Genomic DNA, 23273 nt, shown 5'->3' on the forward strand with positions numbered 1-23273 from the left:
CATCAGACCGCCTTTGAGTTACAGATATTTATGTGACATGCAACACCCACAGTTAAACTGACAAATCTTTTCTACTGTAAGTTTTCTTTAAAACCACATGTAGCCCTAATGCCTCTGGCTTGTAGTGCAAATAAAATAGGCACAGAAGTTGCAGTTAAATATGCCCTTAGGCTTACATTTTTGTGTCTGATATTCAATAAATGTGCTTAAATTCACTGAATTATTCTATGCCAAGTTAAAAAAAAAAAAAAAATTTTTATAGGTGGCCTAATACTTTTGGCCTGTACTGTATCTTGTACTGGTAAGACCCGCTTTTGCATCCACAACACCCTCAATTCTTCACAACATGGATTCAGCAAGGTGCTGGAAACATTCCTTACGGACATATTCCTTACAGTCCATGTTAACTCAATAGCATCGCGCAGTTTCTGCAGATCTGTTAGGCACACATTCATGATGCAAACCTCCCTTTCTGCCAAGTCTTAATGACCCATCTCATTAACAAGGTGTTTTTGGGTCCACAGAACTCCTGTGCACAGGATGGTTTTTGTTTATCACACCTTTCTCTGTAGAAACTGTACTCTAGAGACTGTATTGCATGAAAATCCCATGAGGGCAGCTGTTTCTGAGATCCTGTAACCACCACGTTTGGCACCAACTATCGCATTGCTGCTGAAGTCACTAACACCAAGCATCGGGCTCATGCTAATGTTTGACTGAACATTATGCATTGAGTTGCAGCCACAGGATTTGCCGGTTGGAGGAGCAGGATATCTGCGTTAATGAGCAGGTGTGACTAATAAAGTGACCGGTGAAGATGTCAGTCCACAGATTCAGCACGCCAAAATTTGTGCGAATTGATCCTTTTTTGCAAGGGGAGAAGCATTATAAGTGTTTTTACGAAAACTCAAAAATGGTGGAGCATCCACAAATGACTATTTTTGGTATGTTTCCACAAATGTTTATTGGTATTATACAAAAATGGATCAGTTTGTTTAACCTAGCCCACAGAACTTGGCACAGATATTCCATAAGCATAGATTCTAATATCAGGGCCCTTTTGTATTGGGTCTTGGATCTAATACTGGATGTTGTTTACCATTGCACAGTGTGTTGGACAAATTCACTTTTACACAGGATATATACAAAGATAGTGATTACACTGGTAATTTCCTTACTTTCAGAGGTTGTTTTTGTCAGTTATTAAAATTGCCCAAGCAATCATTCACTACACTGGGATTGGGGGTGTCTCTGTGAAATGAAAGCATTAGCCTTAAAAGCTCAATTGCCACAGATTATATTTGTGATAGGGCTGTGCACAGTCTTTTTTGGGAGCGGGTTGCAATGAGTATGATTACAGATCACCAGGACGGGGTAGATTTTTTACTGATAGATTTTTGTCATTGCAAAGGGCACCTGTGGTTGAAAATAAAAATATTTAATAATATGCAGCCAAAAGGGAACTTTTGCTGTCTCAGGGCAGGGGGCATATGTTGGTTGGCTTCAGCGTATGTGCCACTAACTATCACTTGCCTGGTCTTATCTATTGGTACTCCTTAAAAACAATACGACACGTATAGACAACACATTTAACCAGACCTCCCAGAAGTCTTGATTGGCTGTTGCATATCACATGACAACAACATGCGATGGAGTCGCTGGGACTCTCAAAGCCAATTGCACATTTCATCCTAATGTGTGTGGCATTAGCCATGTCACATGCCTTTTAGCAAAGCAGGAAAGTTCTCATGTCAGAGTGTCAGCCAGGTCAGGTTTATATTACCATGGGCCCATGAGCCTGACTAGCGAGCCAGTCACAAGGACTCCAGAAAAGTGCCGTAAGCGTTCCAGGGATGAGATATCCTCACAACCCAGGGGCAGTACATTCAGTCCACTAACCTGAGGGCCTCGACTGTAGGAGATTGAATGTTGAATTGAATTTAGAACCTTTTTTGCGTTAATTGCATTCCCTTATACAATATCCAAGATCAGTTAAATACATATAATTTTTACATGCATATTTTTAAAGATTAAAATAGTGCACTGTACATTCAGTTGTTAAATTGTGCAGATTGGAGTCACATGACCATCACAGGGACCAAGGCAGGAGCTACAGCTTTAGTGCCTAGAGATTGTATATTTGGGTTTGGGGGTGAGAGTTTGGCATTTTATGATTTAAATACTTTCACATATTGGTGCACAGAAAGTCATTCTGTGATATAGCTAAGTGACCACACCAACCAATGTGTGCTCTCTTCTGGCTTGGCAGTGTTTCCATGGTGACCGCAGTCATTTGTCAGTATCCTTTTCACTGGCGTGTAGCATATCCATGTTGACCTCAGGGGTCAAAGGGGAAAGGCTGTGGCCTACAGGTGTGTGTCCTCCTCATCGGGTATGTCCTCTTTGGGCAGGCTGTTGCCGGGGACGATCCAGCTGCTGTTTAGCTCCCCACCCAGGGCCACCTTCTCCTGCATCTCCGGCTGCACCTCCATCACCTCCAGTGTGGGGTTGTCATGGTAACCGTTCTCAACCGTCTGCAGCTCCTCTGTCAGGTGCTGCTATAGAGGTTGAAGGCGGAGGGAAAGGGCACTCTCAATGACGAGCAGCAGTAAACGGGCCTGGCCTTTTTACCTAGCAGGTCGTTACCCTGGCCAATTCAGATTATTAACTTAATTAACCATAACCCTAGCCGTAACCCAAACTCTAACCCTAACCCTAGCAGTAACCTTAACCAAAACCCTAACCATAGCTGCAAGTCTAACACTAACCCAAGCTGCAACCCTAACCCTAGCTGTAACCCTAACCCTAACCCTAGCTGTAACCCTAACCCTAACCCTAGCTCTAACCCTAACCCTAACCCTAGCTGTAACCTAAACCCTAACCCTAGTTGTAACCCTAACCCTAACCCTAGCTGCAACCCTAACCCTAACCCTAGCTGTAACCCTAACCCTAACCCTAGCTGCAACCCTAACCCTAACCCTTGCTGTAACCCTAACCCTAGCTGTAACCCTAACCCTAACCCTAGCCATAACACTAACCCTAACCCTAGCTGTAACCCTAACCCTAACCCTAGCTGTAACCTAAACCCAAACCCTAACCATATCTGTAACCCTAACCCTAACCCTAGCTGCAACCCTAACCCTAACCCTAGTTGCAACCCTAACCCTAACCCTAGCTGTAACCCTAACCCTAACCCTATTGGTAACACAAACCCTAACCCTAGCTGTAACCCTAAACCTAACCCTAGCTGTAACCCTAACCCTAACCCAAGCTGCAACCCTAACCCTAGCTGTAACCCTAACTCTAACCCTTGCTGTAACCCTAACCCTAGATGTAACCCTAACCCTAACCCTAGCTCCAACCCTAACCCTAGCTGAAACCCTAACCCTAGCCCTAACCCTTGCTGTAACCCTAACCCTAACCCCAGCTGAAACCCTAACCCTAACCCTAGCTGTAACCTAAACCCTAACCCTAGTTGTAACCCTAACACTAACCCTAGCTGTAACCTAAACCCTAACCCTAGTTGTAACCCTAACCCTAACCCTAACCCTAGCTGTAACCCTAACCCTAACCCTAGCTGCAAACCTAACCCTAACCCTTGCTGTAACCCTAACCCTAGCTGTAACCCTAACCCTAGCTGTAACCTAAACCCTAACCCTAGCTGTAACCCTAAACCTAACCCTACGTGCAAACCTAACCCTAACCCTTGCTGTAACCCTAACCCTAGCTGTAACCCTAACCCTAACCCTAGCCATAACACTAACCCTAACCCTAGCTGTAACCCTAACCCTAACCCTAGCTGTAACCCTAACCCTAACCCTAGCTGTAACCCTAACCCTAAACCTAGCTGTAACCTAAACCCTAACCCTAGTTGTAACCCTAACCCTAACCCTAACCCTAGCTGCAAACCTAACCCTAACCCTTGCTGTAACCCTAACCCTAGCTGTAACCCTAACCCTAACCCTAGCTGTAACCTAAACCCAAACCCTAACCATATCTGTAACCCTAACCCTAACCCTAGCTGCAACCCTAACCCTAACCCTAGTTGCAACCCTAACCCTAACCCTAGCTGTAACCCTAACCCTAACCCTATTGGTAACACAAACCCTAACCCTAGCTGTAACCCTAAACCTAACCCTAGCTGTAACCCTAACCCTAACCCAAGCTGCAACCCTAACCCTAGCTGTAACCCTAACTCTAACCCTTGCTGTAACCCTAACCCTAGCTCCAACCCTAACCCTAGCTGAAACCCTAACCCTAGCCCTAACCCTTGCTGTAACCCTAACCCTAACCCCAGCTGAAACCCTAACCCTAACCCTAGCTGTAACCTAAACCCTAACCCTAGTTGTAACCCTAACCCTAACCCTAACCCTAGCTGCAACCCTAACCCTAACCCTAGTTGCAACCCTAACCCTAACCCTAACCCTAACCCTATTGGTAACACAAACCCCTAACCCTAGCTGTAACCCTAAACCTAACCCTAGCTGTAACCCTAACCCTAACCCTAGCTGCAAACCTAACCCTAACCCTTGCTGTAACCCTAACCCTAGCTGTAACCCTAACCCTAGCTGTAACCTAAACCCTAACCCTAGCTGTAACCCTAAACCTAACCCTACGTGCAAACCTAACCATAACCCTTGCTGTAACCCTAACCCTAACCCTAGCTGTAACCCTAACCCTAACCCTAGCCATAACACTAACCCTAACCCTAGCTGTAACCCTAACCCTAACCCTAGCTGTAACCCTAACCCTAACCCTAGCTGTAACCCTAACCCTAACCCTAGCTGTAACCTAAACCCTAACCCTAGTTGTAACCCTAACCCTAACCCTAGCTGTAACCCTAACCCTAACCCTACGTGCAAACCTAACCCTAACCCTTGCTGTAACCCTAACCCTAGCTGTAACCCTAACCCTAACCCTAGCCATAACACTAACCCTAACCCTAGCTGTAACCCTAACCCTAACCCTAGCTGTAACCCTAACCCTAACCCTAGCTGTAACCCTAACCCTAACCCTAGCTGTAACCTAAACCCTAACCCTAGTTGTAACCCTAACCCTAACCCTAGCTGTAACCCTAACCCTAACCCTAGCTGCAAACCTAACCCTAACCCTTGCTGTAACCCTAACCCTAGCTGTAACCTAAACCCAAACCCTAACCATATCTGTAACCCTAACCCTAACCCTAGCTGCAACCCTAACCCTAACCCTAGTTGCAACCCTAACCCTAACCCTATTGGTAACACAAACCCTAACCCTAGCTGTAACCCTAAACCTAACCCTAGCTGTAACCCTAACCCTAACCCAAGCTGCAACCCTAACCCTAGCTGTAACCCTAACTCTAACCCTTGCTGTAACCCTAACCCTAGCTCCAACCCTAACCCTAGCTGAAACCCTAACCCTAGCCCTAACCCTTGCTGTAACCCTAACCCTAACCCCAGCTGAAACCCTAACCCTAACCCTAGCTGTAACCTAAACCCTAACCCTAGTTGTAACCCTAACCCTAACCCTAACCCTAGCTGCAACCCTAACCCTAACCCTAGTTGCAACCCTAACCCTAACCCTAGCTGTAACCCTAACCCTAACCCTATTGGTAACACAAACCCCTAACCCTAGCTGTAACCCTAAACCTAACCCTAGCTGTAACCCTAACCCTAACCCTAGCTGCAAACCTAACCCTAACCCTTGCTGTAACCCTAACCCTAGCTGTAACCCTAACCCTAGCTGTAACCTAAACCCTAACCCTAGCTGTAACCCTAAACCTAACCCTACGTGCAAACCTAACCCTAACCCTTGCTGTAACCCTAACCCTAGCTGTAACCCTAACCCTAACCCTAGCTGTAACCCTAACCCTAACCCTAGCCATAATACTAACCCTAACCCTAGCTGTAACCCTAACCCTAACCCTAGCTGTAACCCTAACCCTAACCCTAGCTGTAACCTAAACCCTAACCCTAGTTGTAACCCTAACCCTAACCCTAGCTGTAACCCTAACCCTAGCTGCAAACCTAACCCTAACCCTTGCTGTAACCCTAACCCTAGCTGTAACCCTAACCCTAACCCTAGCTGTAACCTAAACCCAAACCCTAACCATATCTGTAACCCTAACCCTAACCCTAGCTGCAACCCTAACCTTAACCCTAGTTGCAACCCTAACCCTAACCCTAGCTGTAACCCTAACCCTAACCCTATTGGTAACACAAACCCTAACCCTAGCTGTAACCCTAAACCTAACCCTAGCTGTAACCCTAACCCTAACCCTAGCTGCAAACCTAACCCTAACCCTTGCTGTAACCCTAACCCTAGCTGTAACCCTAACCCTAACCCCAGCTGAAACCCTAACCCTAACCCTAGCTGTAACCTAAACCCTAACCCTAGTTGTAACCCTAACCCTAACCCTAACCCTAGCTGCAACCCTAACCCTAACCCTAGTTGCAACCCTAACCCTAACCCTAGCTGTAACCCTAACCCTAACCCTATTGGTAACACAAACCCCTAACCCTAGCTGTAACCCTAAACCTAACCCTAGCTGTAACCCTAACCCTAACCCTAGCTGCAAACCTAACCCTAACCCTTGCTGTAACCCTAACCCTAGCTGTAACCCTAACCCTAGCTGTAACCTAAACCCTAACCCTAGCTGTAACCCTAAACCTAACCCTACGTGCAAACCTAACCCTAACCCTTGCTGTAACCCTAACCCTAGCTGTAACCCTAACCCTAACCCTAGCTGTAACCCTAACCCTAACCCTAGCCATAACACTAACCCTAACCCTAGCTGTAACCCTAACCCTAACCCTAGCTGTAACCCTAACCCTAACCCTAGCTGTAACCCTAACCCTAACCCTAGCTGTAACCTAAACCCTAACCCTAGTTGTAACCCTAACCCTAACCCTAGCTGTAACCCTAACCCTAACCCTAGCTGCAAACCTAACCCTAACCCTTGCTGTAACCCTAACCCTAGCTGTAACCCTAACCCTAACCCTAGCTGTAACCTAAACCCAAACCCTAACCATATCTGTAACCCTAACCCTAACCCTAGCTGCAACCCTAACCCTAACCCTATTGGTAACACAAACCCTAACCCTAGCTGTAACCCTAAACCTAACCCCAGCTGAAACCCTAACCCTAACCCTAGCTGTAACCTAAACCCTAACCCTAGTTGTAACCCTAACCCTAACCCTAGCTGTAACCTAAACCCTAACCCTACTTGTAACCCTAACCCTAACCCTAGCTGTAACCCTAACCCTAACCCTAGCTGCAAACCTAACCCTAACCCTTGCTGTAACCCTAACCCTAGCTGTAACCCTAACCCTAGCTGTAACCTAAACCCTAACCCTAGCTGTAACCCTAAACCTAACCCTACGTGCAAACCTAACCCTAACCCTTGCTGTAACCCTAACCCTAACCCTAGCTGTAACCCTAACCCTAACCCTAGCCATAACACTAACCCTAACCCTAGCTGTAACCCTAACCCTAACCCTAGCTGTAACCCTAACCCTAACCCTAGCTGTAACCTAAACCCTAACCCTAGTTGTAACCCTAACCCTAACCCTAGCCGTAACCCTAACCCTAACCCTAGCTGCAAACATAACCCTAACCCTTGCTGTAACCCTAACCCTAGCTGTAACCCTAACCCTAACCCTAGCTGTAACCTAAACCCAAACCCTAACCATATCTGTAACCCTAACCCTAACCCTAGCTGCAACCCTAACCCTAACCCTAGTTGCAACCCTAACCCTAACCCTAGCTGTAACCCTAACCCTATTTGTAACACAAACCCTAACCCTAGCTGTAACCCTAACCCTAACCCTAGCTGTAACCCTAACCCTAGCTGTTACCCTAATCTTTACCCTAGCCCTCACCCTAGCCGTAACCCTAACCCTAGTTGTAACCCTAACCCTAACCTAGTGTAACCTTAACCCAAACCCTAACCCTAGCTGTAACCCAAACCCAGCTGTAACCGTAACCCTAATCCTAGCTGTAACCCTATCCCTAACCCTAGCTGTAACCCTAACCCTAGTTATTACCCTAACCCTAGCTGTAACACTAACCCAAACCTAGCTGTAACTTTAACTCAAACCCTAACCCTAGCTGTGACCCAAACCCTAGATGTAACCCTAACCCTAAACCTAGTTATTACCCTAACCCTAGCTGTAACACTAACCCAAACCCTAGCTTTAACCCTAACCCTAGCTGTAACCTAACCTAAACCCTAACCCTAGCTGCAAGCCTAACACTAACCCTAGCTGCCACCCTAACCCTAACCCTAGCCCTAACCCTTGCTATAACCCTAACCCTAACTGTTACCCTAACCTTAACCCTAGCCCTAACCCTAGCTGTAACCCTAACCGTAGCTGTAAGCCTAGCCCTAGCTGCAACCCTAACCCTAACCTAAACCCTAACCTTAAGCCTAGCTGTAACCCTAACACTTGCTGTAACCCTTACCCTAACACTAGATGTAACCCTAACCTTAACCCTAGCTGTGGCCCTAACCGTACCCCTAGCTGTGACCCTAACTCTAACCCTAGCTGAAAACCCTAACCCCAGCTATAACCCTAACCCTAGCTGTAACCCTTATCCTAACTGTAACCCTAACCCTAACCCTAGCTGCAACCCTAACCCTAACCCTAGATGCAACCCTAACCCTAGCTATAACCCTAACCCTAGCTGTAACCCTTACCCTAACTGTAACCCTAACCCTATCTGTAACCCTAACTCTAACCCTAGCTGTAACCCTAACCCTAGCTGTAACCCTAAACCTAACCCTAACTGCAACCCTAACCCTAACCCTAGATGCAACCCTAACCCTTGCTGTAACCCTAACCCTAGCTGTAACCCTAACCCTAGCTGTAACCCTAACCCTAGCTGCAACTCTAATCCTAACCCTAACCCTAGCTGCAACCCTAACCCTAACCCTAGCTGTAACCCTAACCCTAGCTGTTACCCTAATCTTTACCCTAGCCGTAACCCTAACCCTAGTTGTAACCCTAACCCTAACTGTGACCCTAACCTAGTGTAACCTTAACCCAAACCCTAACCCTAGCTGTAACCCAAACCCAGCTGTAACCGTAACCCTAATCCTAGCTGTAACCCTATCCCTAACCCTAGCTGTAACCCTAACCCTAGTTATTACCCTAACCCTAGCTGTAACACTAACCCAAACCTAGCTGTAACTTTAACTCAAACCTTAACCCTAGTTGTGACCCAAACCCTAGATGTAACCCTAACCCTAAACCTAGTTATTACCCTAACCCTAGCTGTAACACTAACCCAAACCCTGGCTTTAACCCTAACCCTAGCTGTAACCTAACCTAAACCCTAACCCTAGCTGCAAGCCTAACACTAACCCTAGCTGCCACCCTAACCCTAACCCTAGCCCTAACCCTTGCTATAACCCTTACCCTAACTGTTACCCTAACCTTAACCCTAGCCCTAACCCTAGCTGTAACCCTAACCGTAGCTGTAAGCCTAGCCCTAGCTGCAACCCTAACCCTAACCTAAAGCCTAACCTTAAGCCTAGCTGTAACCCTAACACTTGCTGTAACCCTTACCCTAACACTAGATGTAACCCTAACCTTAACCCTAGCTGTGGCCCTAACCATACCCCTAGCTGTGACCCTAACTCTAGCCCTAGCTGTATCCCTAACCCTAACTACTACCCTGACCCTAAAACTAACCCTAACCCTAACTATAACCCTAACCCTAACCCTTACCCGAGGTGTAACCCTAACCCTAGTTATAACCTTAACCTTAGATGTAACCCTAATCCTAGCTGGAACCCTAACCCTAACCTAAACCCTTGCTGTAACCCTAACCTGAACCCTAGCTGTAACCCCTAGGGTTATTCAAAATTCAGACTAGGGAAAAAAACACAACAAATATTTCACAAACAATAAGCCTGTTGTCAGGGGCGATTGTTGAAAATCTGAAAGCATTTCCTTTATGCTCATAAAGTCCTTGGCTTGCGCTTTCTTTTCTTCTCTGCGTTATGCAAGTTGCGCGAGTAAGCGTGGACGCGAGCCAGCGCGAGAGCGTGTCCTGGAATAAGTCGCAGCTCACCTGGTCCTTTCTGTTGGCTCTGCAGTGGCACACCGCGTAGACGGCCAGGCCGATTATCACTGCCAGCAGGGCGCTACAGGAAGCCAGGACGGCGATCAGCGTGGTGTTGTCAGGTGTGCTCTGCAGAACAAGCGTGTGGAAAAAGCTCTGTTGATATGCGTCTGTATTCAGACCCCAATCCAGTTACATCACATTCTATAATCACACCCCATTGGCTTTCCCACTTCAAACAGGTTTTGTTGGCATTTGCCAACAGTCTAGTATTCGTAGCAGCCTGACTGTGTTCTACAAAAAAAATTGGCAACCTTTTTTTTAGCCACAGACATTTGCCCCAGTACAAATACAGATAGTGAGCAAGAAATAAAAGTGGGGTGGGGTGCATTTTTTGTGCCATCGTTCTCACGGTTGATATCAGATATAACTTAACAGTCCAGAGTGAGCATCTTCATCCTATGGTAGAGCACTTTTTTCCTGCATAGAATGATGTTTTACAAGATGTTCCTGTCTGCAGAGTAGTTGCCCGATGTTTTGACGGGCATGACGCTACGTTACCCACAAGCCCGGGCCTTCTCAGCCACTAGAACCCAGTCAAGCACTGTGGAACGTTCTGGAACAACGACAGGCATCTTTTTGTACTTCCATCAACAGAGAATGAGTTTGCTTTCTTGTGAATGATCAGTGTTGTTAATTGCTTCCCACAGAATTCCAGATGCTGATAGACTGTGGCTCAGGGCACACAGGCCATACTGGCCGCAGGTGGAGGCCACTCTATTGAGTGTTTACATTGGCCTCTATTGGTGTTTACATTTTCTGCCCACTGCCAATACAATGCCTCGCAGGCACGTTAAATTGCAGCTTACCTTGAGATCTTTGTAGTATTCTTCCAAAAGCGTAGGGCTGACTGAGAGAAGAGAAGGGGTATTAGATAAAATTAGGAGCATATTTTGTTCCATCTGGTCTATGCATGCAGTTTTTTAAATAAATGAAATAAAACATTAAAGCCATAACTAATACAAATAGTACTATACAGATCTGCTTCACTGACTTTCAACCAGAGACTGGGCCAGGTGTTATTCATTGAAATAATCTGGGTAACATAATGGGAACCATTTTTCTCAAAAAGGATCACCGAATTGAATTAGCATGTACTTAGTCAATGGCTCAGGGCTAGTACACTGCATTAATATAGAGCAAATTCATCACTTAAATAATAAAGCTACAAGACATATTAAAAAGGTGTTCATCCTCTCCACTTGCATTTTTAATGCACAAATTGAGGAAAGAAGCTTCAAATTATTGTTGGATGAGTTTTAACCTAGAACCAGGCAGTCACCTTCTGTCTCTCTGGTGCTGAGTATAGTCATAATTCTTCCTACAGCCTGCAGTAATAATATTGCTATAATAATATAACAATATTGTTATAATAATATAACAATATTTCGCTGAACCAACCTCGAATGACTCCACCCTCAAAAATAATTTCACTGTTTTCTCCGTAACGTCCCTTCAGCGAGCACTCTGCTTTCTGCATGTCCTTCATCAGCTTCTGGCAGATCTTATACAAGTCTTCCTCTCCCTGTCCGTCCTTTCCCTGGTCAGACACACGCGAAAAGCATCAGAGCTCCGCCCAGTTCACCTGTGAGCAAAAACTTATGCATTTCATAAGGATCTAAACCCCACACTTAATCCTGCATGTTGTGCCAAACACTGATGTGAAGGGGACCTTTAGAAGATCAATTCTTTTTATTTTTTTTTTTTACTTTAGACATTTTCTTTTGCAAACACGAAGAAGAGAAAGAAAATGTCTGAAAATGGCATCTTCTAAAGATCCCCCTGCAGGAGGTAGCAGGCATGTGCACATGACCATGCATTTGACTGGCTTAGAATGAAAAACTGGCATGGACATAACAAATTAATGAATTGCCTATGACATTAAACAGCACAAAATAGAGGGGTTTTTATTCTCAATTCAAATCCAAAAGTGGAAATGGGCTTAATGGGTGCACATATCCTACTATCTCCAAATTGCTATGTGATCTCACTAGTGTGTATCTACATAACTAGAAATACTGTCAATCCATCATAAAATCTGACTGGACAGTAGAGGCTAGGCTATGCTAGTCATCTGGCCCATGTTTGACTAAAAGTAGCCAGGAGTCTATAATGGCGGGACTGGGCTTGAGCCGGCCGACCTGATAAAGGATGCATTTACAGGGTTCTTTGTGTTACTGATTAATTAGTTCCTCCCCACAACACATTAGGCACTTGTAGGCAACCAGCAGTTAAGCCTATGCTTTCCCCCTGCACTTCAGATGGAGGGTACATTCCAGTGCCAAATGGCTGCTGTGTATTAATCAGGAAGGTAGGGTGGGGGGGCAGGCTTCCTCGCTGCCCCTCCCGATGCCCCGGAGACAGGTCATAGGTCCTGAGGAATCCTTCCTGCGCAGCGGGGTGTAAGCTGTTCTGTGAGTTTTAATAAAGAACCACCCTAACCCCCCCCCCCCCCCCCCCAGCCCAGCCCAGCTGTGATGCAGCAGCTGGGCCGAGAGGAGGGAGGGAGGGGGAGGATTTCGGCAATGACACCATTTCCCACTCAGCGATGGCAGGATGCTTTTTTTTTTTTTAAGCATCGCTCCCCTTCCTGGCTTTGGTGACGAGCGGTAAGAGTAACGCATTTCATCGCTGGGGTCGCGGGTCAGGAAAGCCAACGATTACATTTCTGTTCCGTTTTAACCGGCTGCTCAGGGCGGGCCTGGCGGCATCCTGCTTATACACCCATCACTTCCGCACGCGGCAGAGATTTCGACTGTCTTACAACTCCGAAGACTCTGAACAATGGTGCTTACCCGGTCATCCTCTGTGGAGAAGGTCATCTGTAAAACATAGCAAAAATAAAAAAGAAAATTAGCCAGGTGATAAAATAAAATGGAATATAATGATGAAGTTTTACTTGTGTCATGCCCACCACCATGAGAGAAAGACAGAGGGGGATTTGAATTTTCAGCAGCCCCACTGAAATGCTTTGAGGTGTGAACCCGAAGTATACAGCAGATAATCAAACCAATTAGCAAAGGAATATGTGCTAGAATGCCTTTCCCAAATATAACTGAAATAAGGCAGTGGCAGTGATTCTATTTTTGCATATTTTTCATCTTCATTTTTAACCTTTGAACATTTCTACATTTATTGAAACAATTGCAATATTGTGCAGTATATATACATACAGTACTAGCACAAATTATTGAATCACTCTGCTTAAACAACCGTCACATTCTTAAAGCCTTTATCTGTGCCCCTTCTGTTGTTGTTTCTTGGAGCCATTTTAGTCTGTAAAAATGCATTTGAAATGCATATTTGTCTGTTTGTGTGTGTGTGTGTATGTGTGTGTGTGTGTGCGTGCGTGTGTGTGTGTGTTCTACATAGCCGAAAGGCACAGTGCTATCTGAGGCACAGTACATGCTTCTCTCTCTTACATTGAAGGGCTTTTGAAAGGTGTTAACAGCCGTGCTGGTGGTGGTCGTCCTCATGCCCAAGGCTATGGCCGTGCTCTTGGTTGCAGATGTGCTTGTGGTCAGGACATACTGATTCACACTGCCGGAGGTGGATGCTGGTAGGATCAAGAGAGAAAGACATACGAGGACTTGTGGTGAAAGATGTGGGCTGGGGTGTGCGGCCAAGTTGATTCTGATTGGCTAGCTTTTCACAACTGGGAAATTAAATAGCTGACATCAGCATGTGACAATTTTAAACAGAAACTGTTCACAGTGACTCACAAAATATGACAAAACACTGACACCGTATATGGCTGTGATACAGTAAAGAGCTGGAATCCTAGCAGTTAAATTTACATATAATGTTCTTGAGCACTAATAAACTTAAACTGTCGAGCCTTTGAAAATACTCAAACGCTCCAAAAGATAAATAGCTTCATGTGAATAAGTTAGCAAGCAATTTAACGGCGCATGACTACTGTATTTCTAGTAAGCCAGCTGGAACTGTTAGGGCTGCCCTGCCTTGAGCAGTGATTCTTAAAAGTCTGACCCTGATCAGAAGTATGCATGGGTGTCATCAGTTGAAAGGTCACTAGAGAATGACACAGTGGACTTAACGCTAACATGGAACTCTTCTGGAATTTCTCTCAAGCAAAAAACAAAAAAACAAATTGCTAACTAAAATGAAAACACAAGGAAGTGAGCGAGGCACACATCCTTACACCTGAGGCGTTCTGGGTAATCTGAGGGGTGGGACCTCAGCGGTAGAGATTCGGGTAAACTTTATGAATCTTACCTGAGGTTTTCTGGGTTATATGGACCATGGTTTTTGTTGTTAGCCTGGGCTTGGAAGACATGCCTGTGGTTGCTGTGGTGTAGGAAGTTGAGGCAGACAGAACCACTTCTGTGGCTTTGGTTGTTTGGACTGGGCTAGGGGACACGGTAGAAGGCGTAAAAACCGTGGAGCTTGAGTGGGGGGCTTTGGAGACCCGTTTATCCCCAGGTGTTGGACTGGTGGACGTAGTAAGAATGTGAGTAGAGCTTCTGAAGTCAGTGGTGGAAGAAGGTTCAGAACCACCTGAACTTGTTACCGTCGTTGGGGAAGGGGAAGAACCAGCAATGGAGCCTTGGGGTGTCATCAAGCTCTTTTCTGTGCCTTGGGCACTTACGGGGGTGGCAGTGACGGTAACTGCTTTGGTGTCTTCCGTTTTGTTTTCGGTCACGTTGTGCATTTCAATGGCAGAGTCATTTTTGGGGTTGACAGGTTCACCTCGGGCGTGCTGGCAAAAAAATCCTGGAGGAGACGAGACAGCAGTAGTAAACATTTTTACTTTGTCACAAAGACCATGGTTTTGATACTAAAAATGACACCACAGCATACAGGAAAAAAAAATAGACAGTAGTAATGTGTACAAAGATGAAACATAATTATGAACGCACTGTAGTTCACCAACAGATTTAGTTGGCATTACATGTCGGGAGATGGATGGCCATGTTACCAAAGACATAAGAAGGACTTATGAGGACTATAAAGGGGAATGGCTTTCAATCTGCCTCATGTGAATTGGCGATACACATGAAATATTGCACAAACGCAGCCTTACCCATAAACGTTAACAAACTTTAATGTTTATGGGTCATTTGCGAATGAAAGCCGGAGTCGGTGTTGCAGAAAGGCTGTTCCACTCAATACTTAGCGACATCAACAAATGTTCAGTTTTCACATTAGCAATAAATCCATGCGAGTAACAGATGAAGCATCCAAAACATGACTCGTTTAAAACATTCATCCCCCTATGTTGTTTCTTACAACTGCAAAAAAATAAGGTGGTAGCAAACAGAGCACATACACCAAATAAACAACACTTTACTAACTAGATACATGGTACAGACAATCACTCACACATCCATGTTATATGTGCATTTATACAGATAGACTACAGAAGAGCTATGTTTTGCCATCAAAGTACAAGCTGTGGGTTGGTGCTGGAAATTAGACTGCGCTTGTCAACGAACTGCGCAGTTCGTTGCGGTGCGGTATAATCCAGCGCAGTGTATGTATGCGGTGTCCTCCATTCAACGTATGGGCGTGCCAAGCAACCGCAAATCACAACATGGTGTCAGACGTTTTGTTCATTCTACAAGTCTGTTTCTTCACTGAAATGACTGGCACACAGCGGGACACTAACTGACCTCCTATTGGGATATGTGGTTTCCTCAAGCGGGTTTGTAGTGTAATCACTGCCAACGGAACCCTTCACTGTACGACCAAGGGAAATAACACACCCTTTATTTCGGAGCCGCGTGAACAATACAGGGTCCTCACCTCTGCCAACACCCCCCCCCCTCCCCCAAAGACAATAACAAGTTTAGCTGCTCATAAAAAAAAAAATGACATTTTGAATGTGGGGTGCAACAAAACCACTAGGAGATTTATTCTTAAATACAAATACAAATAGTTACCAGATTAACCTTAGATAAAAAGCAGACTTGGGAAATAAAACCAAACTGAAGCCTGTTTAATATGGAAAGATGAGATCTAACAAGCCAAAAAGTACCAAAGAGAAACAAGTCTTCCATATGCTGACTGCTGAAGTTTTATTTTCAGGGGAACAGACGGAACAGAAGGCTAAGCCTGCAGCTACAAAACAAATCCAAAGCAGCCATTAATGCAATATGTTTTATTAAAATATCGCACAGGAGGATCATCATTCATCATCATTATTTCTCATCACTCTTACAAACAAACATTTTTTCATCAAAATCATATTTCAGGAAGCGTGAAGAGTTTCCCCCCTTATTTTTTTCATTCATTCAATAAAAATAGCAACCTTATTTGCATAGTAATTGCAATTTTGAAATGTCAGTCACAGTGAATAAACTACAAATACAAATGCAATAATACTAGAGACAGGTGCTGCCACGACAAAACCTGACTTCGCCTGCTCCCCCCCCCCCCCACCCCTCCCCTCACATTGTCATCGTAAAATTGTTCATAGAGATTGAACCATGAGTTTGAACACTTTGAAATGGAGTATTGTGTGACCAGATTGAAAATTTAATCATAAAAAACGAATTGAATGCAAATCAACCCACACCGGCCCATATTAAGGGGTTACTTTAGTGAAATCTGTCTTCTTGCTCTCAGATATCACATGACGACGGTCTATAAGAGTCACAGCTAAAGAGCAACAGAATTGTAAATTTATAAAATTGGTATACTTTTTTTTTTTTTGCACAAAAGAGAGAAAAACTGGTTGAGACTAAAATGCAATTCAAAGGTGAGATTTCAGCTTTCACCATTGCTAGCTCAGGGACAGTCAGGGCAGTTGCAGGTCTGTGACAAGGCACAAGCTTCTCTGGTGGTGTTGGGGGACAGTGAAGGTCAAGGCATGATTACTACAAGCTGGGTTTGTGGCAGCTTCTCCACCGGGGCGGTGGGGGGGGGGGGGGGGGGGGTTCTCCTGCTGATTCTCAGCGGGGCGTCCAGCCAATCCCGTTAGAGAGTGCAAGCCGCCATCCACCAGCAGTAAAAGAAGAAAGGCGGTTGGCCCCCACAGGGCAAGGCCCTGAATGATCTACCTTCCTTCCTGCTGTGTTGTAAAAATAACATCTCAGCCTGAGATTCACGTAAACAGAGCGGGGCGGGGGGGGGGGGGGGGGGACACATGACATGGCCACACACCAAACCATCAAACAACCACATGGTAATCAGGTAGTGGTCAACCACTAACTGCCTACTGAACTCTTGGGAACCTATAACCTACACTGAACATTATGAATGAGAGAATGCTGTTTCAAGGCTAGTAGATGTGCATCCTGGGAAGTGTATAAAAATTGTTACAGTATATTTAGCACACAACAGGAATATAAACCAGTTTCCTTTGTGCCAATCCTGCTCTATTTGGATCTGGCTACATAGACAATGAATACCTCACACAAACAGCACAGAATATCATCCTTGCAGAGACTACATGAATTTACTTTACCATCCTTTGGAAATAAAAAATATAGAGACACTTAAAACAGCAATTTCAAAAAAGACACTTAAAAAACACTACAGCCACTAAATCACAGAACATCACAGAGTCCGGTAAGAACTTCATGACACAGATTTCAATTTCTTTAAAGTGATCCCCATTTTTAGTTGTACTATGACACTTAAGATTTCTGGACAGCTTTAATTTCATTACTGATCCAAGGGAGAGAGCACTGAAAAAATAAACTAATCTACACGCTTCATAGAATTAAATTGGTCTTCAACAAGAACCTCACATTTCTGCACAAATCACGAATCCTGTCAGGATTACGAAGGTTATCCAAGACACCCCACAGTGCAGAGTCACTGACTGGTTGATATTTTTTATTTTTTTTAAGTACAGACTCTAAAAATAGCTTATGTCACTGAGGGATATGAACTTCTGTGTCATAGTAAATAGGCCAAATCACATAAATCAAAGCTGTCAGTAGGAATGGCTAGGAAAAAGCCTTTTATATAACAATTTCCTTTCCAATATCTTAAACCTCACCTCCTGCAGATCGCTTCAGAATCACAGACAGCAAGCGAGTCTCTGGATCAGAGAGTGAAAGAGGGAGTAAATAAATGTCACCCTGAATAAATAGCCATTACAGTGTAGCCCTGGGCAGTGCAAAGTGGCACACGGAGTGTGGCAAATGCACACAGGCTGGCCTCTCCCACCCACATCCGTGCATGTCAGGAGTGGATGCCCTTTTTCGCTGTGTGACACCCCCCTCCCCATGGCGTGACTGATCGTTTCGGGACCCGCGAGCCCCTCCCGGTGATGGTGTCCCATTCAGGAAGGGCCATTCAGCCAGACCCAGTCACAGGGGGGGCTTCTTTACACAGCTGAGTCACTATAGCCTCCCCCCCACCCCGGTGTCTATTCAATACCAGAGGAGGGCTGTGAATGTGCATGAATGATCCGTGCGAATGAAAGGGGCATATCGGGGGAAGGTCTGACGAGTCTGTGTGACCAGCCATAGCCTTGGAAACGTTATGCCGTTGCCATGTGGCCATTAAGTCACAACACTGGCCCACGGCACTCTTTCACTGCGACAGCAGCCGGTTGGAAAGGCCATTTTCATAGAGTAAAAAGCCACAGCAAACCTACTTTGCCTTTCAAAAGGCAATCTGATAAGTAACCGACCAGTGCAAATTAATTGCTGGTCAACAGGTTTCTGAGACCACTGTCTTCAGACCGACACTGACAAACACCTGCCTTACGATCGTCAGCACCAGTGTGTGTGACACTGCTATTGCAAGCGTGTACGTGTATATATCAAACTATGCATGGGCATGTGCATGCATATGGCCCTTTGTGTTTTGTGTATGTGGTGTATGTGCCTGTGTGCGAGTGCGCACGCGTGCGCGTATGTATGCTAGCGCTATCTGTGTATGTGCCTGTGTGCGAGTGCGCACGCGTGCGCGTATGTATGCTAGCGCTATCTGTGTATGTGCCTGTGTGCGAGTGCGCATGCGTGCGCGTATGTATGCTAGCGCTATCTGTGTCTGTGTGCGAGTGTGCATGCGTGCACGTATGTATGCTAGCGCTATCTGCGTCTGTGCCTGTGTGCGAGTATGTATGCTAGCGCTGTTTGTGTCTGTGTGGGTGGGCCGGCGTGCTCGTAAGGCACCCCCTAAAGGGCTTCAGCTGGCCAAGCAGCCCCGTGCTCCTGTTATTGAAGCTATGGCCTGTTTGCAGAGCGGTGTCAGTACACAGAGGTTGGGGGGGGGGGGGGGGGGGGGGGGATGGGCCCGGGACAGTGCCAGCCTTGGGAGGTGATTTATCGATGTGAGAAAAGAGGGGGTGGGGGTGGGGGTGGCTCGCCGTCATCGCAGGACCCCTTCTGCACCGAGGGACGTTACGTTTACAGCACGAGCTTGCGCGCGGAGACGCGTGAAACGCCACACTGAGGCCAGAGTGCGTCAGCATCGCTACCCCTCCGTTTATCACTTTTTCGCTGTTCCTGCCCCCCCTCCCCCCTCCCCTCGCCCCTGTCCTCTCTGTTTTTCTCTGTCTGGGAGAGAGAAGACATGTGTACACTGGGGCTACATCCTCTTCGTTTGGCAGGCTTGGGTGGGTGAGGGGGGTGGGAAGGAAGGAACATCCACAACATAGGAAGAGAGCACCACACCTTTCAAAGGAACAGAAGTGTTGATAAAGCCTTTGGCTTTTGATTGTTCGGTTCGGTTTTCTCATGCCCCCAAAAGCCCCAGAAGTCACGCAGCATGTAAATCTATTAGAGCGCAAGCGGTCCAAGTTATTAACCAGACGTAAACGTCAGCTGCTGGGTTCAAATATAGGCAGCATAGCCAGGGACCTGAGAGGGAGGGGACTTTCAAATAAAAAAGGGTGAGGAACAGATGTCCGTAGCTTGACCGGTGTCCTGTTTTTAGATTATCATCAGATGCACACAATGTAAAAATGAAAAAATAAAAATTTGAATCAATGGGATCATATATAGGTCACATGGTCCCCAATGATGTTGATACCGGTGTAAACATCACTACAGTTCATTTTTTTTCCAGCAAAAACGTTTTGCTTTAGCCTACACATGACGACTTAGGAGACTAATAAACCAAACATCCTGCAAACCAAGGAATATACCAGACAGTAATGAGGGCGAGGTAGGCCTCATGAACTTCATAATGGTGGGTGCATCATGCGTTCGTGATCACTCACTTGTATGAACAAATCAAAAGCTTTAAACTCCACAGAAAAACATAATTTGTTCAGATCACTGAGTCACTGATAACACAAATTAACTCCAAAACACCTGCCATTCATTTAGCCTCACTCTCTCCAGTCGTTACTAGACACTGCCTGCAGTCATGTCAGGAGACAGGAGAGTTGCAAATTAAATCACAACTGAACTGTTAAAATGTCTAACGAGGTACTATAAATAATGGTCATGCACTAATTTGGGAGAATTTAAAGGTGACCAATTAACTGCTTTGTAAGCACTCTTCCATTTGGCTATCATCAACAGATTAATTCTAACTGCAGGTGTTTCATTACTGCATCTAAACGTATTTTCTGTTATATGATATAGAAATTATTCAATTCAAATAAATTATTCAAATAAATAAATCTTAAGTTACCATTCAAATTGCTACAGTGCGTAATTGCACGTAATTTCAGCCTTGTTAGCGTAAAAGACGGATGCGATACTGATGTGTTTTGAATGATACAAAACAATCATACGCCTACTTCGTTGTGTCAGCAGACGCAGTAGTTCTCGTGCCCACTACATTTCACGTCGCTGTCCACGCCAGGGCTGATTTTTAGATGTGTATCAACAAGTGGACAGATGTTTTATGTCTGTGATATCCACTCTATACTGCCTCACCGCTCTTCCCTGAGCAATGGGCTCTTCAATACCACCTCAGATTACCCCTCAAAGCGGTGCAACAGAATAAGAATAAGAATGGAATGTATCATTTTAAAATCACTAAACACAGTGTACATACAAAATAAAGCCTGGCTCCCAGAACAACTATTTCGGAATCGTTTTATAAACGTCAACTATAAACTAAAAGATAATCTCGGTTAGTTTTAATAGCTGCAATAAGCACAATTAATCAGACGTTTTTGCTATGCACATGACTTGGTTAGATGCGGCTAAACAGCCAAAATGACACCCCTAGGCTTTAATACAAAATAATTTAACCATACCTGACTTCTCCTCCCAAAAGAATAATCTGATGAGTTTTCATATGAAATAAGACAAAACTGAAATTCAACCAACACTGAAAAGTCTCAATGTCCAAAACTCGCTGCCAAAAAAGAACTAGTACTAAAAAGGCTAGATGTACATAGCCTATTTCGTGAAGACCCAGCATCAAATATCCTACAATGAAATTCAAAGATTAACACAGCCACTTACCAAGTAAAATAACTGCACGGATTACGCGCATTTTGATTCCTTTCTCACCGTTCCTGCACAAACTCAGATCAGTGTCACTTCGTGATGGTGAACTCAGAATACATGTAGATGCAATTCCTCCTTGTAGGTGAAATAGCGTGGGAAGTATTTCAGCTCGTTAATGCGTTCTTATATTTCAAGAGATGATCGTGTCCCAATGTCATTTCTTTGCTGAAAGACAAAAGCTTTGTCTAATCTACACTCCTTAGATTAGATTGCGTTTTTTCCAGGTCCTTATGTGCGCTGAATTAAACGCTATCGTTTGCCCCCTCTACAGTTAACGGAAGCTGGAGTTGTCTAGTACTCTACTCGAACTGCGCAGACCAGACCCTTTTCAAATGTACAGCTGCTCGCGCGGCGGCAATGCGTGGCACTGCCCACACGTCCGCATATGGCGAGGACCAGTATACAAAGTGAAACTAAATAGAAAATATCGGATATTATTTTGGACAAAATTATAACGATGAAATTGTCCATTTTAAACTGAAATTTTACCTTGCATTTGCTTGAATTATTGATTCAATTGATCTTAACGAGAATGACAACAACAGAACAACTCCTTAAAGATTCAAACTGCACATTTTACAGAATAATTTTCTTTGAGAAATTGTATTGTTCACTCTTCCCCAAGCAATAAATAAATAAATAAATAAATAAATAAATAAATGACCATATTCAGGGGCCACACACCAAGATAAGTAGGTGCCATGCAGCCCAGATGAGGATCATGGCCCTCTACAAACCTAGCAATAAACCAGAATATGGTGAAATTTCCGTAAGGTTTAACATTTATTTGCCATTTTCCAAAGCAATAGGGGGGGAAAAAGACGAAGAAAAGAAGCATAAAAATTCATAAAATAATCGTTATTTAAGAACTGGGCTGACTGTAGTCTTGAACTTACCTGAGACACTTTACAGTATCGACTTGTGGACTTCATCTCCCATCAGCCCCTTTGCCAAATATTTTGTGGAGCTTTGTCTTTTGAATGTGTGACGGGGCCCATAAGATACACAGAGCCAAGCCTAACATTCTGGAGTTTGCTATTAAACTAATGGCAACAACTTCCGGTGAATTAATTATTTATTTACTGGGGCTCCAATAGGAGGCAGTGATTAAAGCCAACTGGACCACTGACCTGTTATATAACACTGGCTCGAATTGACCAAACCAGTGACACTGAAAGAAACCAGTCCCACAGACTGTGACTTCCCTTTCCTGTAGCTCCAGAGATATAGCTACAGGATGTCCAGTGGTGTAGTTTGGCTGTTTACATGGGAATTTTGATACGATAGCACTCTTCCATAAAAAAGTCACTTAGTTGATGGATGAGGAAAAATGCATGAATTCAGAATATCCATAAAAAAACATCCAATCTTAGACACTGTTGCTAGTGAAACAGCAAGTTGAACTGTCTGTTAATAGTTCTTAATTGCACTCTGAGAAATCTGTAGCTGAGGTGGGTATCCCTTTAAAATTTAAGCATATTTTGGGTTATTTGGTGCCTTAACAAACATGTGGTTTACTCTTTTATCAGCTATTAGAAAGGATTATTACCCAATAAAGCGACAACTCCACTAAAATGTGCATGAGCAGTGACTAGCAACAACTGGTTTAATACAAGGCTACTGCCTTGAACCATAACAGGGCCTACAAGCTGCAGTAATCCCAAACACTGGTCAGAGGAATGCGGTGTTGTCTTATGACAAAGGGATAAGCCTCACATTTCTCAGATTTCAGCCTTTCAGATTTATTGAGAAACTTGTGCTGCTAGTGAATTA

The 23273-nt window shown here is 44.8% G+C and overlaps 1 protein-coding gene across 1 annotated transcript; it reads right to left on the reverse strand.

Annotated features, from left to right (window-relative positions):
- Positions 1-944: 944 nt before the first annotated feature.
- LOC118231264 (podocalyxin-like) lies at positions 945-21812 on the reverse strand. Its single transcript, XM_035424917.1, has 8 exons — positions 21456-21812; positions 14344-14841; positions 13530-13663; positions 12903-12929; positions 11509-11647; positions 10917-10957; positions 10057-10176; positions 945-2558 (listed from the first exon to the last, which is right to left on the reverse strand). The coding sequence occupies exons 1-8, from the start codon at positions 21484-21486 to the stop codon at positions 2367-2369; spliced, it is 1182 nt and encodes a 393-aa protein (XP_035280808.1). The 5' UTR covers positions 21487-21812; the 3' UTR covers positions 945-2366.
- Between the last annotated feature and the right edge of the window lie 1461 nt (positions 21813-23273).

Source organism: Anguilla anguilla, chromosome 7 (genome assembly GCF_013347855.1).
Source record: "Anguilla anguilla isolate fAngAng1 chromosome 7, fAngAng1.pri, whole genome shotgun sequence".
Taxonomy (NCBI): domain Eukaryota; kingdom Metazoa; phylum Chordata; class Actinopteri; order Anguilliformes; family Anguillidae; genus Anguilla; species Anguilla anguilla.